Source organism: Podarcis muralis, chromosome 7, assembly GCF_964188315.1.
Source record: "Podarcis muralis chromosome 7, rPodMur119.hap1.1, whole genome shotgun sequence".
NCBI classification, from domain to species: Eukaryota; Metazoa; Chordata; class Lepidosauria; order Squamata; family Lacertidae; genus Podarcis; species Podarcis muralis.
In genome coordinates, this window is record NC_135661.1 from 590883 (window position 1) to 606621 (window position 15739).

The window sequence follows — 15739 nt, forward strand, 5'->3', positions numbered from 1 at the left end:
AGCAGGGCTGGAAAGGGGCATGGCCTGTGAGGGTGGAGGGTGTGGCTTGGGAAAGCTCTGAGGGCCAAATGAAGAAGCGCAGAGGGCCACATTCAGCACCTACGCATGAGGTTCGCCCTGCAACTGACTAGCAACAGCTCTCCAGGGTTTCAGATGGCGATGCCAGGAACTGAACCTGAGACTTTCTACATGCAAAATAAAACCCCAAACCTTTCTGGTTTGGATTTTGGTGAGGTCCATCGACAGAAGAGTCTGTGAAGGGCCACATACCATATTTTTCGCTCCATAAGACGCACCTTTTTCTTCCTAAAAAGTAAGGGGAAATGTCTGTGCGTCTTATGAAGCAAATGCATGGTCCCTGGAGTTGAATTGCCCAGGGGCGAAAAGCAGATCATGCTTTTTTTAAAAAAAAAAAAAAAAAGAGGGAAGTGGGTGTTGAAACAAAGCCGCTGATCGTTTGCTGATTGGGGAGAGAAATAAGGGATGCTAGAGATAAAGGATGCTGCCTGGGAGAGGGGAGGTAAAGACAGCAAACTTGCAAAGGGGGGAAACAGGAAGACTAAAGCAATAAGGAGAGAAATTAGAAGAAAAGGAGGAGCAAAAAAAACTGCTCCAGCTAAGGAAAAGACACTAAGGCAAACAAGAGGGATGGGAGTGTTGAAAGGAAACAGCTGATTGGTGGGATTGGAAGAGAGATAAGGGAGGCTAGCGGAGGCTGCCTGGGAGGGGGGAGGTAAAAGCACATGGATCCTCAGGATTTTTACATTGGGTCACCCCAAATTCACCATCAGATCACATAGCATGTCCATGGCTACAGCCTGCACCAAAAAAATCACACATCCACTGTTGCGTGGGGCTGCAATGGTGCAAAAATGTGGTTACAAAGCACGGATCCACATGGATCCTCAGGATTTTTGCATTGGGTCACCCCAAATTCACCATAAGATCACATGTCTGTGGCCACAGCATGAACCACAAAAGTCATACATCCATTGTTTCGTTCAGATTATTTTTTTTTCTTGTTTTCCTCCTCTAAAAACTACGTGTGTCTTATGGTCAGGTGTGTCTTATGGCGAGAAAAATACGGTATATAGGCAATGTGACTGTTTCTGCATTGGGAAAATGAGGAATTGCATCATGGGGGGTGGGGCGGCAGATTTGCACAAAGTCCCACACGCTCATTTATTTGCAGGTGAACAATTTAAAATAATGGTTGTGATTTAAATAGAAATGCATGCGAAATATCTCACCATGGTAGGATGATAATTTTTTTAAAAAGAAATCTGTCTGCCAGAGAAGAGCAATGCTGGCTAGGACAGACAGACCTGTGTGGGTTATTCCTGAGATATCTCTATATAGTTATTATATGGGCACATCACAAACCCCCCTAGATTAACATCACCATCCTGTGCCAAACTTCAAGGCCAGAAAACAAATGGAGGCCCCTCAAGCCTGTCTTACTGGGCCTGCTTTTGCCAGATGCTTGGTGTATAAATAATACATCATCATCATCATCATTATTATTATTATTATTATTATTATTACCCCTCCCTCTGCTGACATGTGGCCCCCGGAAGCTTCCCATGAAGAGAATGTGGCTCAGATTGAAAAAGGTTCCTCACTGCTGTTTTTAAAGAGGGAGCCCTGTTTATCTATTTATTATCATGTGGGGGAGGTCATCTAAGTATTTTTACCTTTTACTTGGAATACGGTTAATACAATAAATTGAAAAAGAAATCCCAGGAAAAGGATAGATTATTTGTTTCTTAAATTAAAAAATAAGGAAGAGAGAAAGGGAAAATAATATAGAAGTCTTTCTTACACTGAAGAGCGATTAGGTTGTGATTTAACACTTACACAGCAATATTTATATTTATTAATGAGTTATGGAAACGTAACGGCAATTTCCGTAAGCACATTAAACATGTATAGGGACTATTAAGTAATCTTTAGTGATGCATCGTTGAAAAGGCATATTTTCACCGTGCAGCTTATACTTTTGAAAAACATGCTATTACCTTAAATAAACATTCAATAAGGAGCACTGTGCAACGTCTTAATCTGCAGATAACGGATTAAAATACATATGGAAAAAAATGTAAAAAATTTATTATGATTTTTTTATATACCGGTATATTTATTTTTAAAATATATATTCATTGTTATTAAAATATGTTTTTTAATTTTTCCAATTAAAATATATTTTTCAAAAAGCTTTTCCAAACTCTTGCAATCTTGGGCAACCCCCTCTGAGAATTCCCTTCCCCGAAATAAGAGGCAGCTTTTTGCCCTTTTTGCATGCTCCGCCCACCCAAAAATGAAACTATCGGAAGGCAAAGTCAGCGCTTCCAAGTCTGGCGTCCAGATTTGAGAGCCTGTCTCCTTCCGTTCGCTGCTACGAAGTTTGCGCAGCCTCCCGCTCCCTCGCGTGCCGCTTACGCCAGCCTCCTGCCGGAAGTGCCCTCTCAGAGTAGCGCTCTGGCGCAGCTGTCGGCATACGAGGGGCCTAAGCCGGCTTTTACAAGCCTCGGACTGGAGTGATCGCTCGGCCGGCGGACGTCGCGGGGAAGGCGGGGACGAGTCGGGAGTCTGGATGCGGCCGTTTTCCACCTCGAGGGCGGCCAGGTGGGGTTTCGAGGCAGAGGGGAGAGGATTTAGACGCGGGGTGGAGTGGGGGAAAACTTCCTGTAAAAAATATTGAGGGGTGGGGGCGTGGCTTTCTGCTGCCCCCCCAAATAAGTTGGACTGTAGGAGACTTTCTATCCCCCCAATATTAGGAGGGATAAAGAAGGGGAGTGGTGGTGGGTTTCAAATGGTATTTACCAATTGCATTTGGTGGGGCTTAAGAAACAAAAAATACAATAATTTTGCTCCTCCCCTTTTGCATCAATTTCAGGACATTCTGGTGTAAATGCAAAGGCATTCCTGTTCCCACTGACAGGGCTATTGGGTTGTTGGTTTTTTTATATTATCATTATTATTATTATTATTATTATTATGTGTTTCGTAGATTTGTATCTAGATTTTATTCTGTGGACCGCCCTGAGACCCCTGGGTGTAGGGCGGTATATAAATTCAGTAAATAAATAAAAATAAATAAATAGTAAGAGGCTCCAAAAGTCAGCAGGTTGCTCTGTGAGCTTCTCTTTCCAACGCCCCCCATATATATATATATATATATATATATATATATATATATATATATATATAAACATTGGCTCAGGATTTCAGTGTTTGATCTAGGGAAGGGTTTGTACCAACACCTGACCAATGAGGAGTTTGTCAGCAAATGGCAGAAAACCATGGCTAGAAAAGCCACCTCTATCGGTCTGTCACCCCCCCCCCCAACTGTATTACCTGGGTTATGAAGGCGCCCTAAAGACGTTAAAGCAAAGATTATGGGATAATGCACACAGTGACTTGCGATCTCGATCACACGCAGTCTGTAGTCCGCTGGCAGTAGGACTACAATATGGGCATGTCTTTAAGTTAACATCTTATATTAAAAACCTGACAGTACCAAATTATTGAAGGCTTTTCACCAAAGCCAGACTAAACGTCTTTTCTTCTGCAGTGTTGGATGGCAGGTTGAGAGGAGTTCCCTACCAGGACAGACTTTGCGCGTGTGCTCAAGACATCGATTCCATAAAACATATTTTGCTGCACTGTGCAAAATATGAGCAAGCCATGGCTGATCTGATACTACCCTTGCTGGTACCTTTCCTGGGAAAATCATAGGCTCACTATGTCAGGTTTCTATTGGAAGACCGGACAAATGCTAGAAAATTAGCAGTGGCAAAGTTTTTATCAGTGGTTGCAAGAACCAATGATTCCTATCTTTTGAACAAAATGCTTGTTTAACCTGGAGGTAGGCTGTATGAATTGTGCATTGCTTTGTAATGATTTGTTGGGTCTCTGGACCCTCTGGACCGTAATAAAGATTGATTGATTGATATATACAGTGGTACCTTGGGTTACATATGCTTCAGGTTACAGACTCCGCTAACCCAAAAATAGTGCTTCAGGTTAAGAACTTTGCTTCAGGATGAGAACAGAAATCGTGCTTTGGCGGCGCGGCACCAGCAGGAGGCCCCATTAGCTAAAGTGGTGCTTCAGGTTAAGAACAGTTTCAGGTTAAGAACGGACCTCCAGAACGAATTAAGTACTTAACCCAAGGTACCACTGTATATTAAACAAAAGCAATATGATGTGACTACTCCCTATTGATCACTATATGGTGTCTGCGGCAAGAAAGAGCCTTCAATTTCCACCCTTCCATTTTCTGCTGCGGACATGATGGACAGATGGATGGATCCAGACACAATGCCCCTCTTAAATCTTTTTAAAAATAAAACAAAGGCATGGATAGGACAGGATGATTCATGGACTGGGGGCGGGGGGTGGTATTGGCACACTTTTCACCGCTGAAAATAGGAGCGTGCTTTCAGTCACTGCTATTGTCCCATGAAGAATAAATTCCTCAGAAGCCCCCACCCCCTAACCCCTTTTTACCTGCTATATAACTGAAATCCCACGTACAATTTTAAAGCCCTGTAATTAGAACTTCAGCTAAGATGTGTTCCACCCTTTGGGGAATTGTAAGTTTCTCCCACTCTACTCTGAACGTCACCGCTGCACCCCAGAGAAGACAATCTTAATAATAATAATAATAATAATAATTTTATTATTTATACCGCACCTATCTGGCTGGGTTACCCCAGCCACTCTTCCTGCCTTAGCATACCCTCCAACATTTCTTCAATGAAAATAATAATTTTACTATTTATACCCGACACACTGGGCAGCTTCCAACACATATAAAAACATTAAAATATATATTAAAAAAAACTTCCCTATACAGGATTGCCTTCAGACGGCTATGGGGTCGGATAACTCCATACCCTCCAACATTCCTCCAATGAAAATAGGGACATCCTAAGGAAAAGTGGGACATTCCAGGATCAAATCAGAAACTGGGATGGCTTCTCTTTTTTAAAAAAAAAATTATTAAGGTTTTCAAAATATTACAAAAAGAAAAAGAAAAAATACAAAGTAAAAACAGTTAAAAACAATTCAATCTTTCATTTGCCTGTTCCCCGGACCTCCTCACACCTCCCTTTTTTGTATCCAATTCAATTAGTTGGTTCAGCAAATCCTTTCCCTCTTTGTTTTTATCCTAATCTTTAGTCTTAATATATTATAACTTTAAATTATCACCTGTTAACAATCCATTTTTGCACATCTTTTTAACATTACTGTTGAAAACCTCTTAACTTCAATCCAACATCATTCATTAATTTTGCAGTATTTCTGTAAATAGTCTTTAAATTTCTTCCAATCTTCTTCCACCGACTCTTCTCCCTGGGATGGCTTCTCTAAATCAGGGATGTCCCTGGAAAATAGGGGCGCTTGGAGGGTCTGCCCTAGATGTTGGTCCACACTTTGCAATGGGCCACAGGCACAATCCCATCCTGACCCCTTTTCTTCTTATGTCTAGGCACCTTAACCCCACCGTATCTTTTCCATTTCGTTTGAAGGTGAAAGGAAAGCATTGTCAGTTTCTGCTGTGCCTGAACATAAGAAGATCCTGCTGGATCAGGCCAATGGCCCATCTGGTCCAGCATCTTGTTCTCATGGTGACCAACCAGATGCAAGAGCTCCCCCCCATCCTGTGGTTTCCAGCAACTGGTGTTCAGAATTTAGGGCCCTTCAGGATTTAACCTCCTTCCGTCGGGCCTGTAAGACAGAGCTATTCCGCCTGGCCTTTAATTTGAATTCAGCCTTTTATTTCCCTTCTTTCCCCTCCCCCTTCCCTTTTATGAAGATCACCCACTCTGAGACCCCACAGCTAATTCTCCCCTGACCTCCTTGCTGGCCCAAGTAGGACCAATTCAACCAGCTAGCCCTGTGGATTATCTAATTGATTTTTGAATTTTATTGTTATTCATGTTATTGTTATTCATGATATTCTTGTAAAGAAGCTGGTAAAATGCGGTCTTGACTATGCTACCACTCAGTGGATTTGTAACTGGCTGACTGACCGAACCCAAAGGGTGCTCATCAATGGTTCCTCTTCATCCTGGAGAAGAGTGACTAGTGGGGTGCCACAGGGTTCTGTCCTGGGCCCGGTCTTATTCAACATCTTTATCAACGACTTGGATGATGGACTCAAGGGCATCCTGATCAAATTTGCAGATGACACCAAACTGGGAGGGGTGGCTAACACCCCAGAGGACAAGATCACACTTCAAAACGACCTTGACAGATTAGAGAACTGGGCCAAAACAAACAAGATGAATTTTAACAGGGAGAAATGTAAAGTATTGCACTTGGGCAAAAAAAATGAGAGGCACAAATACAAGATGGGTGACACCTGGCTTGAGAGCAGTACATGTGAAAAGGATCTAGGAGTCTTGGTTGACCACAAACTTGACATGAGCCAACAGTGTGACGCGGCAGCTAAAAAAGCCAATGCAATTCTGGGCCTCATCAATAGGAGTATAGCATCTAGATCAAGGGAAGTAATAGTGCCACTGTATTCTGCTCTGGTCAGACCTCACCTGGAGTACTGTGTCCAGTTCTGGGCACCACAGTTCAAGAAGGACACTGACAAACTGGAACGTGTCCAGAGGAGGGCAACAAAAATGGTCAAAGGCCTGGAAATGATGCCTTATGAGGAACGGCTAAGGGAGCTGGGCATGTTTAGCCTGGAGAAGAGGAGGTTAAGGGGTGATATGATAGCCATGTTCAAATATATAAAAGGATGTCACATAGAGGAGGGAGAAAGGCTGTTTTCTGCTGCTCCAGAGAAGCGGACACGGAGCAATGGATCCAAACTACAAGAAAGAAGATTCCACCTAAACATTAGGAAGAACTTCCTGACAGTAAGAGCTGTTCGACAGTGGAATTTGCTGCCAAGGAGTGTGGTGGAGTCTCCTTCTTTGGAGGTCTTTAAGCAGAGGCTTGACAACCATATGTCAGGAGTGCTCTGATGGTGTTTCCTGCTTGGCAGGGGGTTGGACTCGATGGCCCTTGTGGTCTCTTCCAACTCTATGATTCTATGATTCTATGTTTTTATACTGTATTTTAGGCTGCTTTTATAATTAAGTGTTTTAAAGTGTTTTAAATTTGTTGTTAGCTGCCCTGAGCCCGGTTTTTGAACTGGGAAGGGTGGGGTATAAATAAAAATTTATTATTATTATTATTATTATTATTATTATTATTATTATTATTAGCATTGCTGCCTCTGACCGTGGAGGCAGAGCATAGCCATTGCAGCTAGTAGCCACTGGTGGCTTCTAGTTTGTGAAATTGTCCAGTACCCTTCAAAGTGCTCCAAGTTGGTGCCCACCCCTGCCTCCTGTGGGAGTGAGTTTCAGAGGCTAATCTTAAAGCAGGCATTTCCAAAGTCTGTTTCGGGGGCCTAATCCGATTTTATCCGGCCCCTGTGGCAGGATACGTCCTGGGGTAAAATCCTAAAAAAAAGTTTGGGTTAAAACTTTGGTCGGCCCTCACGCATGTTCACTTCATCAAATCTGGCCCTCTTTGAAAAAAGTTTGGGCACCCCTGCCTTAAAGGATGGGAACAGATTTATTACAGCTAATCACGAGCAGCCATGGGACATTTTTCACGAGGTTATATGATTTCCTCCCCCCTTTTGCAGTATCGCTACATTCCTCTTTCACTTCTCTTCCTCCTGGCCCCGATCCTGATTCAAAATCACATGAGCAGCCTAAACAACAACAACAACAATTGCTCATAGCCTCCCTCGTGCCTCAAAAGCAGGTGATCAAAAAACTCCCTCCAAGACAAACTTGGAAAGGCTGTTAGCTTAGTTGGTAGGGCAGCATCTCCCAGTACAGTGGTACCTCGGGTTACATACGCTTCAGGTTACATATGCTTCAGGTTACAGACTCCCCTAACCCAGAAATATTACCTTGGGTTAAGAACTTTGCTTCAGGATGAGAACAGAAATCGTGCGGTGGTGGCGTGGCGGCAGCAGCAGGAGGCCCCATTAGCTAAAGTGGTGCTTCAGGTTAAGAACAGTTTCAGGTTAAGAACGGACCTCCGGAATGAATTAAGTACTTAACCTGAGGTACCACTGTAGTCTGTTAATGTTCCCTACTTAAAACCCTGGAGAGCTGCTGCCAGTCAGTGTAGGCAGTACTGAACTAGATGGACCAATGTTCGTATTCTATATAAGGCAGCTTTCGATGTTATTTCTGTGTTGCTAGGGTCAGCTAAATAGTGGCAGGGAACTTTTATTTGCCCGCTCCCTGGGGGTTAAAAGGGCCCTTAATCTCCTTTTCCCCCCCTCAAAAAATTCATTAGTTTTCACAATATTATAAACAAACAAACACACAAAACAAACAAACAAAAATCATAGCCTTATTGAAAATTACAGTTATTGACTTTGTTAAGTGCCTTCCTCGCTTCCCCTTGGTTGAATTTCATTGCATGTCCTTTTAACGGTTTTCCAAATCCCAATTTTTATGAAATTTAACTTAAACATTAACATCCTTAGATCTTCACCTTATGGAATTAAACATATTAATCCATCACTTAACATAAATAAAATTTTATTTAGGATTTTAAAAGGGCCCTTAATCTCAGTATTGCCCTTACAATGTTCGCCTGGAGGAAGGGGACAGAACTAGATTTTTTTTTGCTCTACCTGCCATTGGCTCTGGCGCCAACTCCGGCCTCCCTGCCACCTGCCCAGTGGGCACCAGCCGCCACTTGGCGTTTGCCTCCTCCGCAACTCCAAATTAAAAAATCGAAATGATGCGACTAGTCCCTAGTAATCGGTAGTGCAGCTGCAAGGAAGCTCTTTGATATTGCACATATTTCCCTCTGGTGATGTGATGAACAGGCCGAAGGGTTTATAATTTGCTTGGTTAAAAGGCAGGGGGGCAACTCTGCAACCTAGCCCCCAAATTTCGTAGGAGCATAGGAGCTAGACCATTGGTCCATCTCAGCATTGTCTGCACCCGCTGGGATTCAGATACCGCTGGAAATATTTCAATGGGAGGAGAGAAATGTAGAGCAGGGGAGGAACAGAGTTTTGCAGGTTCTTAAAGTCAGTCTCAAGTCCTTGCACAATCCTCTGTTTGGATTTGATGCCGTAAAGGGGTGTGTGTGTGTGTGTGTGTGTGTGTGTACACACAGGCGAGATTGCGGCACACCTTTTAATTTTTACTGTGGGCGACGTTTGCGTTATCAGGACGCAAAGCTGTCTTTCAGGCTAATGTCAAGAACTGGGAGGTCGTTAAAAAAGAAAAGAGGAGAATGAAAATAAACGAAATAGGAGCTTGCAGGATGCTCAAGGTCGCCTCTCTCCAGGAAGCAGGAAGGTTGGTCTGTAAAAGGAGGCATACCTGGGCAGAGGAAGTGGACTTAGGAAGATGTCTTATGCAGACTCAGACCATCGGTCCATATAGCACAGTACGGTCTCCACTGACTGGTAGCAGCTCTCAAGACTCTCAGGCAGGAGTTTCTCCCAGCCTTACCTGGAGACGGAACCTGGGAGCTTCTGCATTATTCTGTGCCCCTTCTCTCAAGACATAGGATGCTGTCTTATACTGAGCAGACTTTTGCTCCATCTAGCTCAGTACTGCCTACACTGGCTGGCAGCGGCTCTCCAGAGTTTTAGATGTTTAAAAAGTTGATGCTAGTTTTTAGCCTACAGTTACTTTTGGGAAGCGGGTGGCGCTGTGGGTTAAACCACAGAGCCTAGGACTTGCCGATCAGAAGGTCGGCAGTTCGAATCCCCGTGACAGGGTGAGCTCCCGTTGCTTGGTCCCAGCTCCTTCCAACCTAGCAATTCGAAAGCACGTCAAAGTGCAAGTAGATAAATAGGTACCACTCCAGCAGGAAAGTAAACGGCGTTTCCATGCGCTGCTCTGGTTCACCAGAAGCAGCTTTGTCATGCTGGCCACATGACCCGGAAGTTGTACGCCGGCTCCCTTGGCCAATAAAGCGAGGTGAGCGCAGCAACCCCAGAGTCGGCCACGACTGGACCTAATGGTCAGGGGTCCCTTTACCTTTTACCTTACTTGCTGATAATGTTATTGTTTTATCGTTTTTGTAAACCTTTTTTTTTTTTTTTTTTGCAACTGTGTGGTGTATAATTTCTAAGAAATAATAATCTTTAATAACAACAACAACCTTACTCCCTGTTAAGAGGAGAAGATAGACTGAGCTGGGCTATGTAGGTTCCATTCTGTCAGTTTTAAAATGCTTTGCTTGCATGCTTCCTTGTCAGCCAAGACCCCTCTGAGCATCTTGTCTGGAATTCATAGATTGGGAGGGGGCCAACATCACTGCAGTCTTCATTTATTGGATCACGAACCTGTGCCACATCCGTCTGGCCGCTCTGCTCAGAGACCGCCACCAAGGATGAGACAAACTGTAAAGTTACTGGTTCCATCAAAACACTCGAGCCATCAAGAAACCCCTGCCAACATTCAGTCAAAAATCTGCTCTGCTATAATTATGTGATCTATGGTCTCACCTAGAACAAGCCTTTTTTTTTAAGGAAAATTGTTTTTTGGGGGAGGTGAAGAGTTTTTAAAATTTCATTTTATAACGTATATAAAACAGAGAACAATTATGACAACAGATGGAAATGAACACATACAAAACTGGCAGATGTGATCTCAGAACCACTGGCAATCATCTTTGAGAATTCCTGGAGTATTAAAAGAACTGGCAGATGTGATCTCAGAACCACTGGCAGTCATCTTTGAGAATTCCTGGAGAACAGGCGAAGTCCCGGCAGACTGGAGGAGGGCAAATGTACCTATTTTCAAAAAGGGGAAAAGAGAGGACCCAAATAATTACCGCCCAGTCAGTCTGACATCAATACCAGGGAAGATTCTGGAGCAGATCATTAAGCAAACAGTCTGTGAGCACCTAGAAAGGAATGCTGTGATCACCAATAGTCAGCATGGATTTCTGAAAAATAAGTCATGTCAGACTAACCTGATCTCGTTTTTTGACAGAATTACAACCCTGGTAGATGAAGGGAACGCAGTGGATGTAGCCTACCTTGATTTCAGCAAGGCATTTGACAAGGTGCCCCATGATATTCTTGTAAAGAAGCTGGTAAAATGCGGTCTTTTCTATGCTACCACTCAGTGGATTTGTAACTGGCTGACTGACTGAACCCAAAGGGTGCTCATCAATGGTTCCTCTTCATCCTGGAGAAGAGTGACTAGTGGGGTGCCACAGGGTTCTGTCTTGGGCCCGGTCTTATTCAACATCTTTATCAACGACTTGGATGATGGACTCAAGGGCATCCTGATCAAATTTGCAGATGACACCAAACTGGGAGGGGTGGCTAACACCCCAGAGGACAGGATCACACTTCAAAACGACCTTGACAGATTAGAGAACTGGGCCAAAACAAACAAGATGAATTTTAACAGGGAGAAATGTAAAGTATTGCACTTGGGCAAAAAAAATGAGAGGCACAAATACAAGATGGGTGACACCTGGCTTGAGAGCAGTACATGTGAAAAGGATCTAGGAGTCTTGGTTGACCACAAACTTGACATGAGCCAACAGTGTGACGCGGCAGCTAAAAAAGCCAATGCAATTCTGGGCCTCATCAATAGGAATATAGCATCTAGATCAAGGGAAGTAATAGTGCCACTGTATTCTGCTCTGGTCAGACCTCACCTGGAGTACTGTGTCCAGTTCTGGGCACCACAGTTCAAGAAGGACACTGACAAACTGGAACGTGTCCAGAGGAGGGCAACCAAAATGGTCAAAGGCCTGGAAACGATGCCTTATGAGGAACGGCTAAGGGAGCTGGGCATGTTTAGTCTGGAGAAGAGGAGGTTAAGGGGTGATATGATAGCCATGTTCAAATATATAAAAGGATGTCACATAGAGGAGGGAGAAAGGTTGTTTTCTGCTGCTCCAGAGAAGCGGACACGGAGCAATGGATCCAAACTACAAGAAAGAAGATTCCACCTAAACATTAGGAAGAACCTCCTGACAGTAAGAGCTGTTCGACAGTGGAATTTGCTGCCAAGGAGTGTGGTGGAGTCTCCTTCTTTGGAGGTCTTTAAGCAGAGGCTTGACAGCCATATGTCAGGAGTGCTCTGATGGTGTTTCCTGCTTGGCAGGGGGTTGGACTCGATGGCCCTTGTGGTCTCTTCCAACTCTATGATTCTATGATTCTATGAAAACAAAGAGCTAAAATAAGTACAGTTACATCTGGATCAAGTAAGAAAGTCCAGGTCATGAAAGGAAAAACAGTGAGATTTAAAGTCGTCTTCACATAAAGAAAGAATATTAGTGTGATTTGATTGTCAGATTTGCTAGGCTCGTGACGATGGCTGTCTTGGAATTGACAGTTCCACTATATGTGTAATAAAGGCATGTCCTTATCGAAATGTCAGACAATGCGTAGTTTTCTCCATTGCAGCTATATGGAAGAAAGTTTATTGACAGCTTTAAAGCAATCAACGTAGTACAAAACAGGCTCTGTAATCCCATGGCAGTTCTGGAGCATGGGTGCGCTTTTTGAGACTTCTGCAGCCCAGTGCGGACAGCACATTGGGTTTATGTTGAGGCAGATTCCAGTTCCACCAGCAAGACCCTGAAAAATGAATCTCATGTACAGATGGACAGCACCTTTATCCCAGTAATATTAGCATTCATAAAGGGGGCCCACAACTTCTCAAATGCATCGACCCAGTAGAGGTCTCTCTATGTATTAGGGTTGGCTCACCTCCAGGACTCTACCCATGGCATGGATAGAGAAAAGTTTTAGATACAGTCGTACCTTGGTTCTTGAACACCTTGGTACTCATACATTTTGGCTCCCGAAGGTCAGAAAACCCGGAAGTAAGTGTTCCGGTTTTTGAACATTTTTTGGAAGCCAAACGTCTGACGTGGCTTCTGCTTGAGTGCAGGAAGTTCCTCCAGCCAATTAGAAGCCACACCTTGGTTTTCGAACGTTTTCGGAAGTCGAACGGACTTGTGGAACGAATTACATTCGAGAACCAAGGTACGACTGTATATTCGTGTGTATATATATATTCTCTTGCATGTTTATTCCCTGTACATATCTCTGGTTTTTGCAGCAGCTGGTGAAAATGGCAGCCAACCGCCAGCAGCGGTGGAGGCCCTGGGGAAGATTGGCGCAGCCACAGCCAGAAAAGGAGGAGGTGTCTGAATGCGTGGGCCGGCAGCTGGGCGATCCGGGGAAGTTTGCCTACGCGGCCCTCTGCGCTGTCTCTTTGGCATCATTGTTTCCCGAGGAAGAGGAAAGGTAGGTGCTCAAGCGAAGGAGAGAATGCAGGTTCTGCTCTGTTCTGTACTTGTTCCTCCTGACTGCATGAAGGGGGATGATGGGAGTTGTAAAGTAAAGGGTAAAGGGACCCCTGACAATGGTCCAGTCGTGGCCGACTCTGGGGTTGCGGCGCTCATCTTGCTTTATTGGCCGAGGGAGCTGGCGTACAGCTTCCAGGTCATGTGGCCAGCAGGACTAAGCCACTTCTGGCGAACCAGAGAAGCGCACAGTAACGCCGTTTACCTTCCCGTCAGAGCAGTACCTGTTTATCTACTTGCACTTTGACGTGCTTTCGAACTGCTAGGTTGGCAGGAGCAGGGACCGAGCAACGGGAGCTCACCCCGTCACAGGGATTCGAATTGTCAACCTTCTGATCGGCAAGCTCTAGGCTCTGTGGTTTAACCCACAGCGCCACCCGCATCCCTGATGGGAGTTGTAGTCTACAACTTAATGGAGGGCACCGCATTGGTTGCCCATGCCATAGGCTGGGGAGAATCCCCACTCCGCCAGGAAGCTCCCCAAGGTGAACTTGATGCCGTTGTTATCTCCGCACCTAACCTTTTTTGCAGGGTTGTGAAAATAATGAGGGGAGAAGGAGCTTCAGAGAAGGAGAACTCAAATGATCGAGGAGATGGAGCGACTCCTTTGAGGAAAGGTTGTTTCCTCAAAGTCGCTTGCGGCTTTCTAGTTTAGTGAAAAGGCAGGGAAAAGGCGACATGATAGAAGTTTGTAAAATTATGAAAGAAGAATGGCAGACAAAATTAATGGACTATGCAGAATTGGACAAAATGACAGGAAGGATTCGAAACCTGCGGGACCAGAGATTTACAGAAGATTGGAAGAAGTATATGAACTATTTGAAGAGCAATTGTATTCAACAAATTACACTAGTAGGACTACAAGAAGTTTTATAAGGTGAAATATATGAAGTGTTACAAAGAGATAAAGAATAGAAATATTGGTTTTGAGTTTTAATTGTAACAGGGAAGATAAGAAATGTATACTGAGAGATTAGATTGGAAAATTTTCAGACAGAATTGATGGAAGTCAAAAAATTGAATAAGTTCTAAAAGTATGTTTAATTACTGTTGAAAATGGTCTGTTAAAAAACTAATAATTATATATATATAATTATATATATATATATATATATACACACACACACACACATACATATATATATACATATATATACACATACATATATATACATACATATATACACACATATATATACACATATACATACACACACACACACACACACATATATATATATATACACATACACACACACATATATATATACATATATATATATATATGTATATATATACACTTACACACACACACACACACACACATATATATGAAATTTGTAAAATTATACGCATCACAGAAGCACTGGATAGAGAGAAGCTTTTCTGCCTCTCTCTCGTATGACAAGAACTGGGGGCTGTCCAATGAAGCTCAGTGTTGGGAGATTCAGGACAGATGAAATAAAGCCCTTCCTCACGCAGCAGAGAGTTAAACTGTGGAACTCCCTGCCACAGGAGGCAGGGATGGCCACCAGCTTGGATGAATCATAGAATCATAGAATTGTAGAGTTGGAAGGGATCCTTGGAGTGCAGGAACCTTGACTGAAAGATCCCTGACAGATGGCCGTCCAAGCTCTGCTTAAAAACCTCCAAGGAAGGAGGGTCCATCTCCCGAGGGAGTCCGTTTCACTTGACAAACAGCTCCTGCTGTCGGAAAGTCCTTCCTGATGTTTAGCCGGAATCTCCTTTCTTGTAACTTGAAGCCGTTGGTTCGAGTCCTACCCTCCAGAGCAGGGGAAAACAAGGTTCAAAAGAAGATTAATGGAGGAGGAGAGGTCTATCAATGGTTACTAGCCAGGATGGCTTTTGCTCTGCTCCGCAGTCAGAGACAGCCCTGCCTCTGAATACCAGCTGTTGGAAAGGGCAGGAGGGGAGAGTTGCTTTTGTGCTTGGGCCCTGCTTGCTTAACCATTTTTGTTGTGTATGTTTTGAAGGCCATACAGGACAGGTTTTGTGGAGAGCCTGGTGGAATGGCTGCAGCTTTCAGACGCCGTCCTGCCTGCTATGTTGGCGTTTGTCGGTGGTCTGGGGGGTGAAGGGACGGAGACTTTTGCTCAGATCCTCTTGAAGGAGCCGCTCATGAAAGACGACCCCAGCATCATCACACAGGTAGGTTCTGTTGGGATACTGCCGGGGAGACGGGAGCATCAGGCAGGCCCCCAGCTGGCTCCAGCCATCGGCCGGCAGCCGGGCGAACTCCGGTCTCCCTTGGAACAGCATCAAACAGCGATACAATCCTCAGATACCTTTAGAGACTTGGCACGCTCTATCAGCAGAGTAAATAAATCTTCTCACAACGGAAGTGGCGGACAGAGACATGTGTAAGCATTATTTA

The 15739-nt window shown here is 44.0% G+C and overlaps 1 protein-coding gene across 3 annotated transcripts in view; it reads left to right on the top strand.

Annotated features, from left to right (window-relative positions):
* The first annotated feature begins 2477 nt into the window (after nucleotides 1–2477).
* The window catches only part of LOC114602873 (transmembrane and coiled-coil domain-containing protein 4), a 36724-nt gene continuing 23462 nt past the window's right edge, over nucleotides 2478–15739 (top strand). For 2 of the 3 annotated variants that reach the window (XM_028741603.2, XM_028741601.2), the window contains exons 1-3: nucleotides 2478–2625; nucleotides 13098–13285; nucleotides 15339–15513. In XM_028741603.2, the coding sequence (XP_028597436.2) occupies nucleotides 13110–13285; nucleotides 15339–15513 (351 nt within the window). In that variant the 5' untranslated portion in view covers nucleotides 2478–2625; nucleotides 13098–13109. The remainder of the gene's footprint in view (nucleotides 2626–13097; nucleotides 13286–15338; nucleotides 15514–15739) is intronic. The other variant, XM_028741602.2, reaches the window with a different exon arrangement.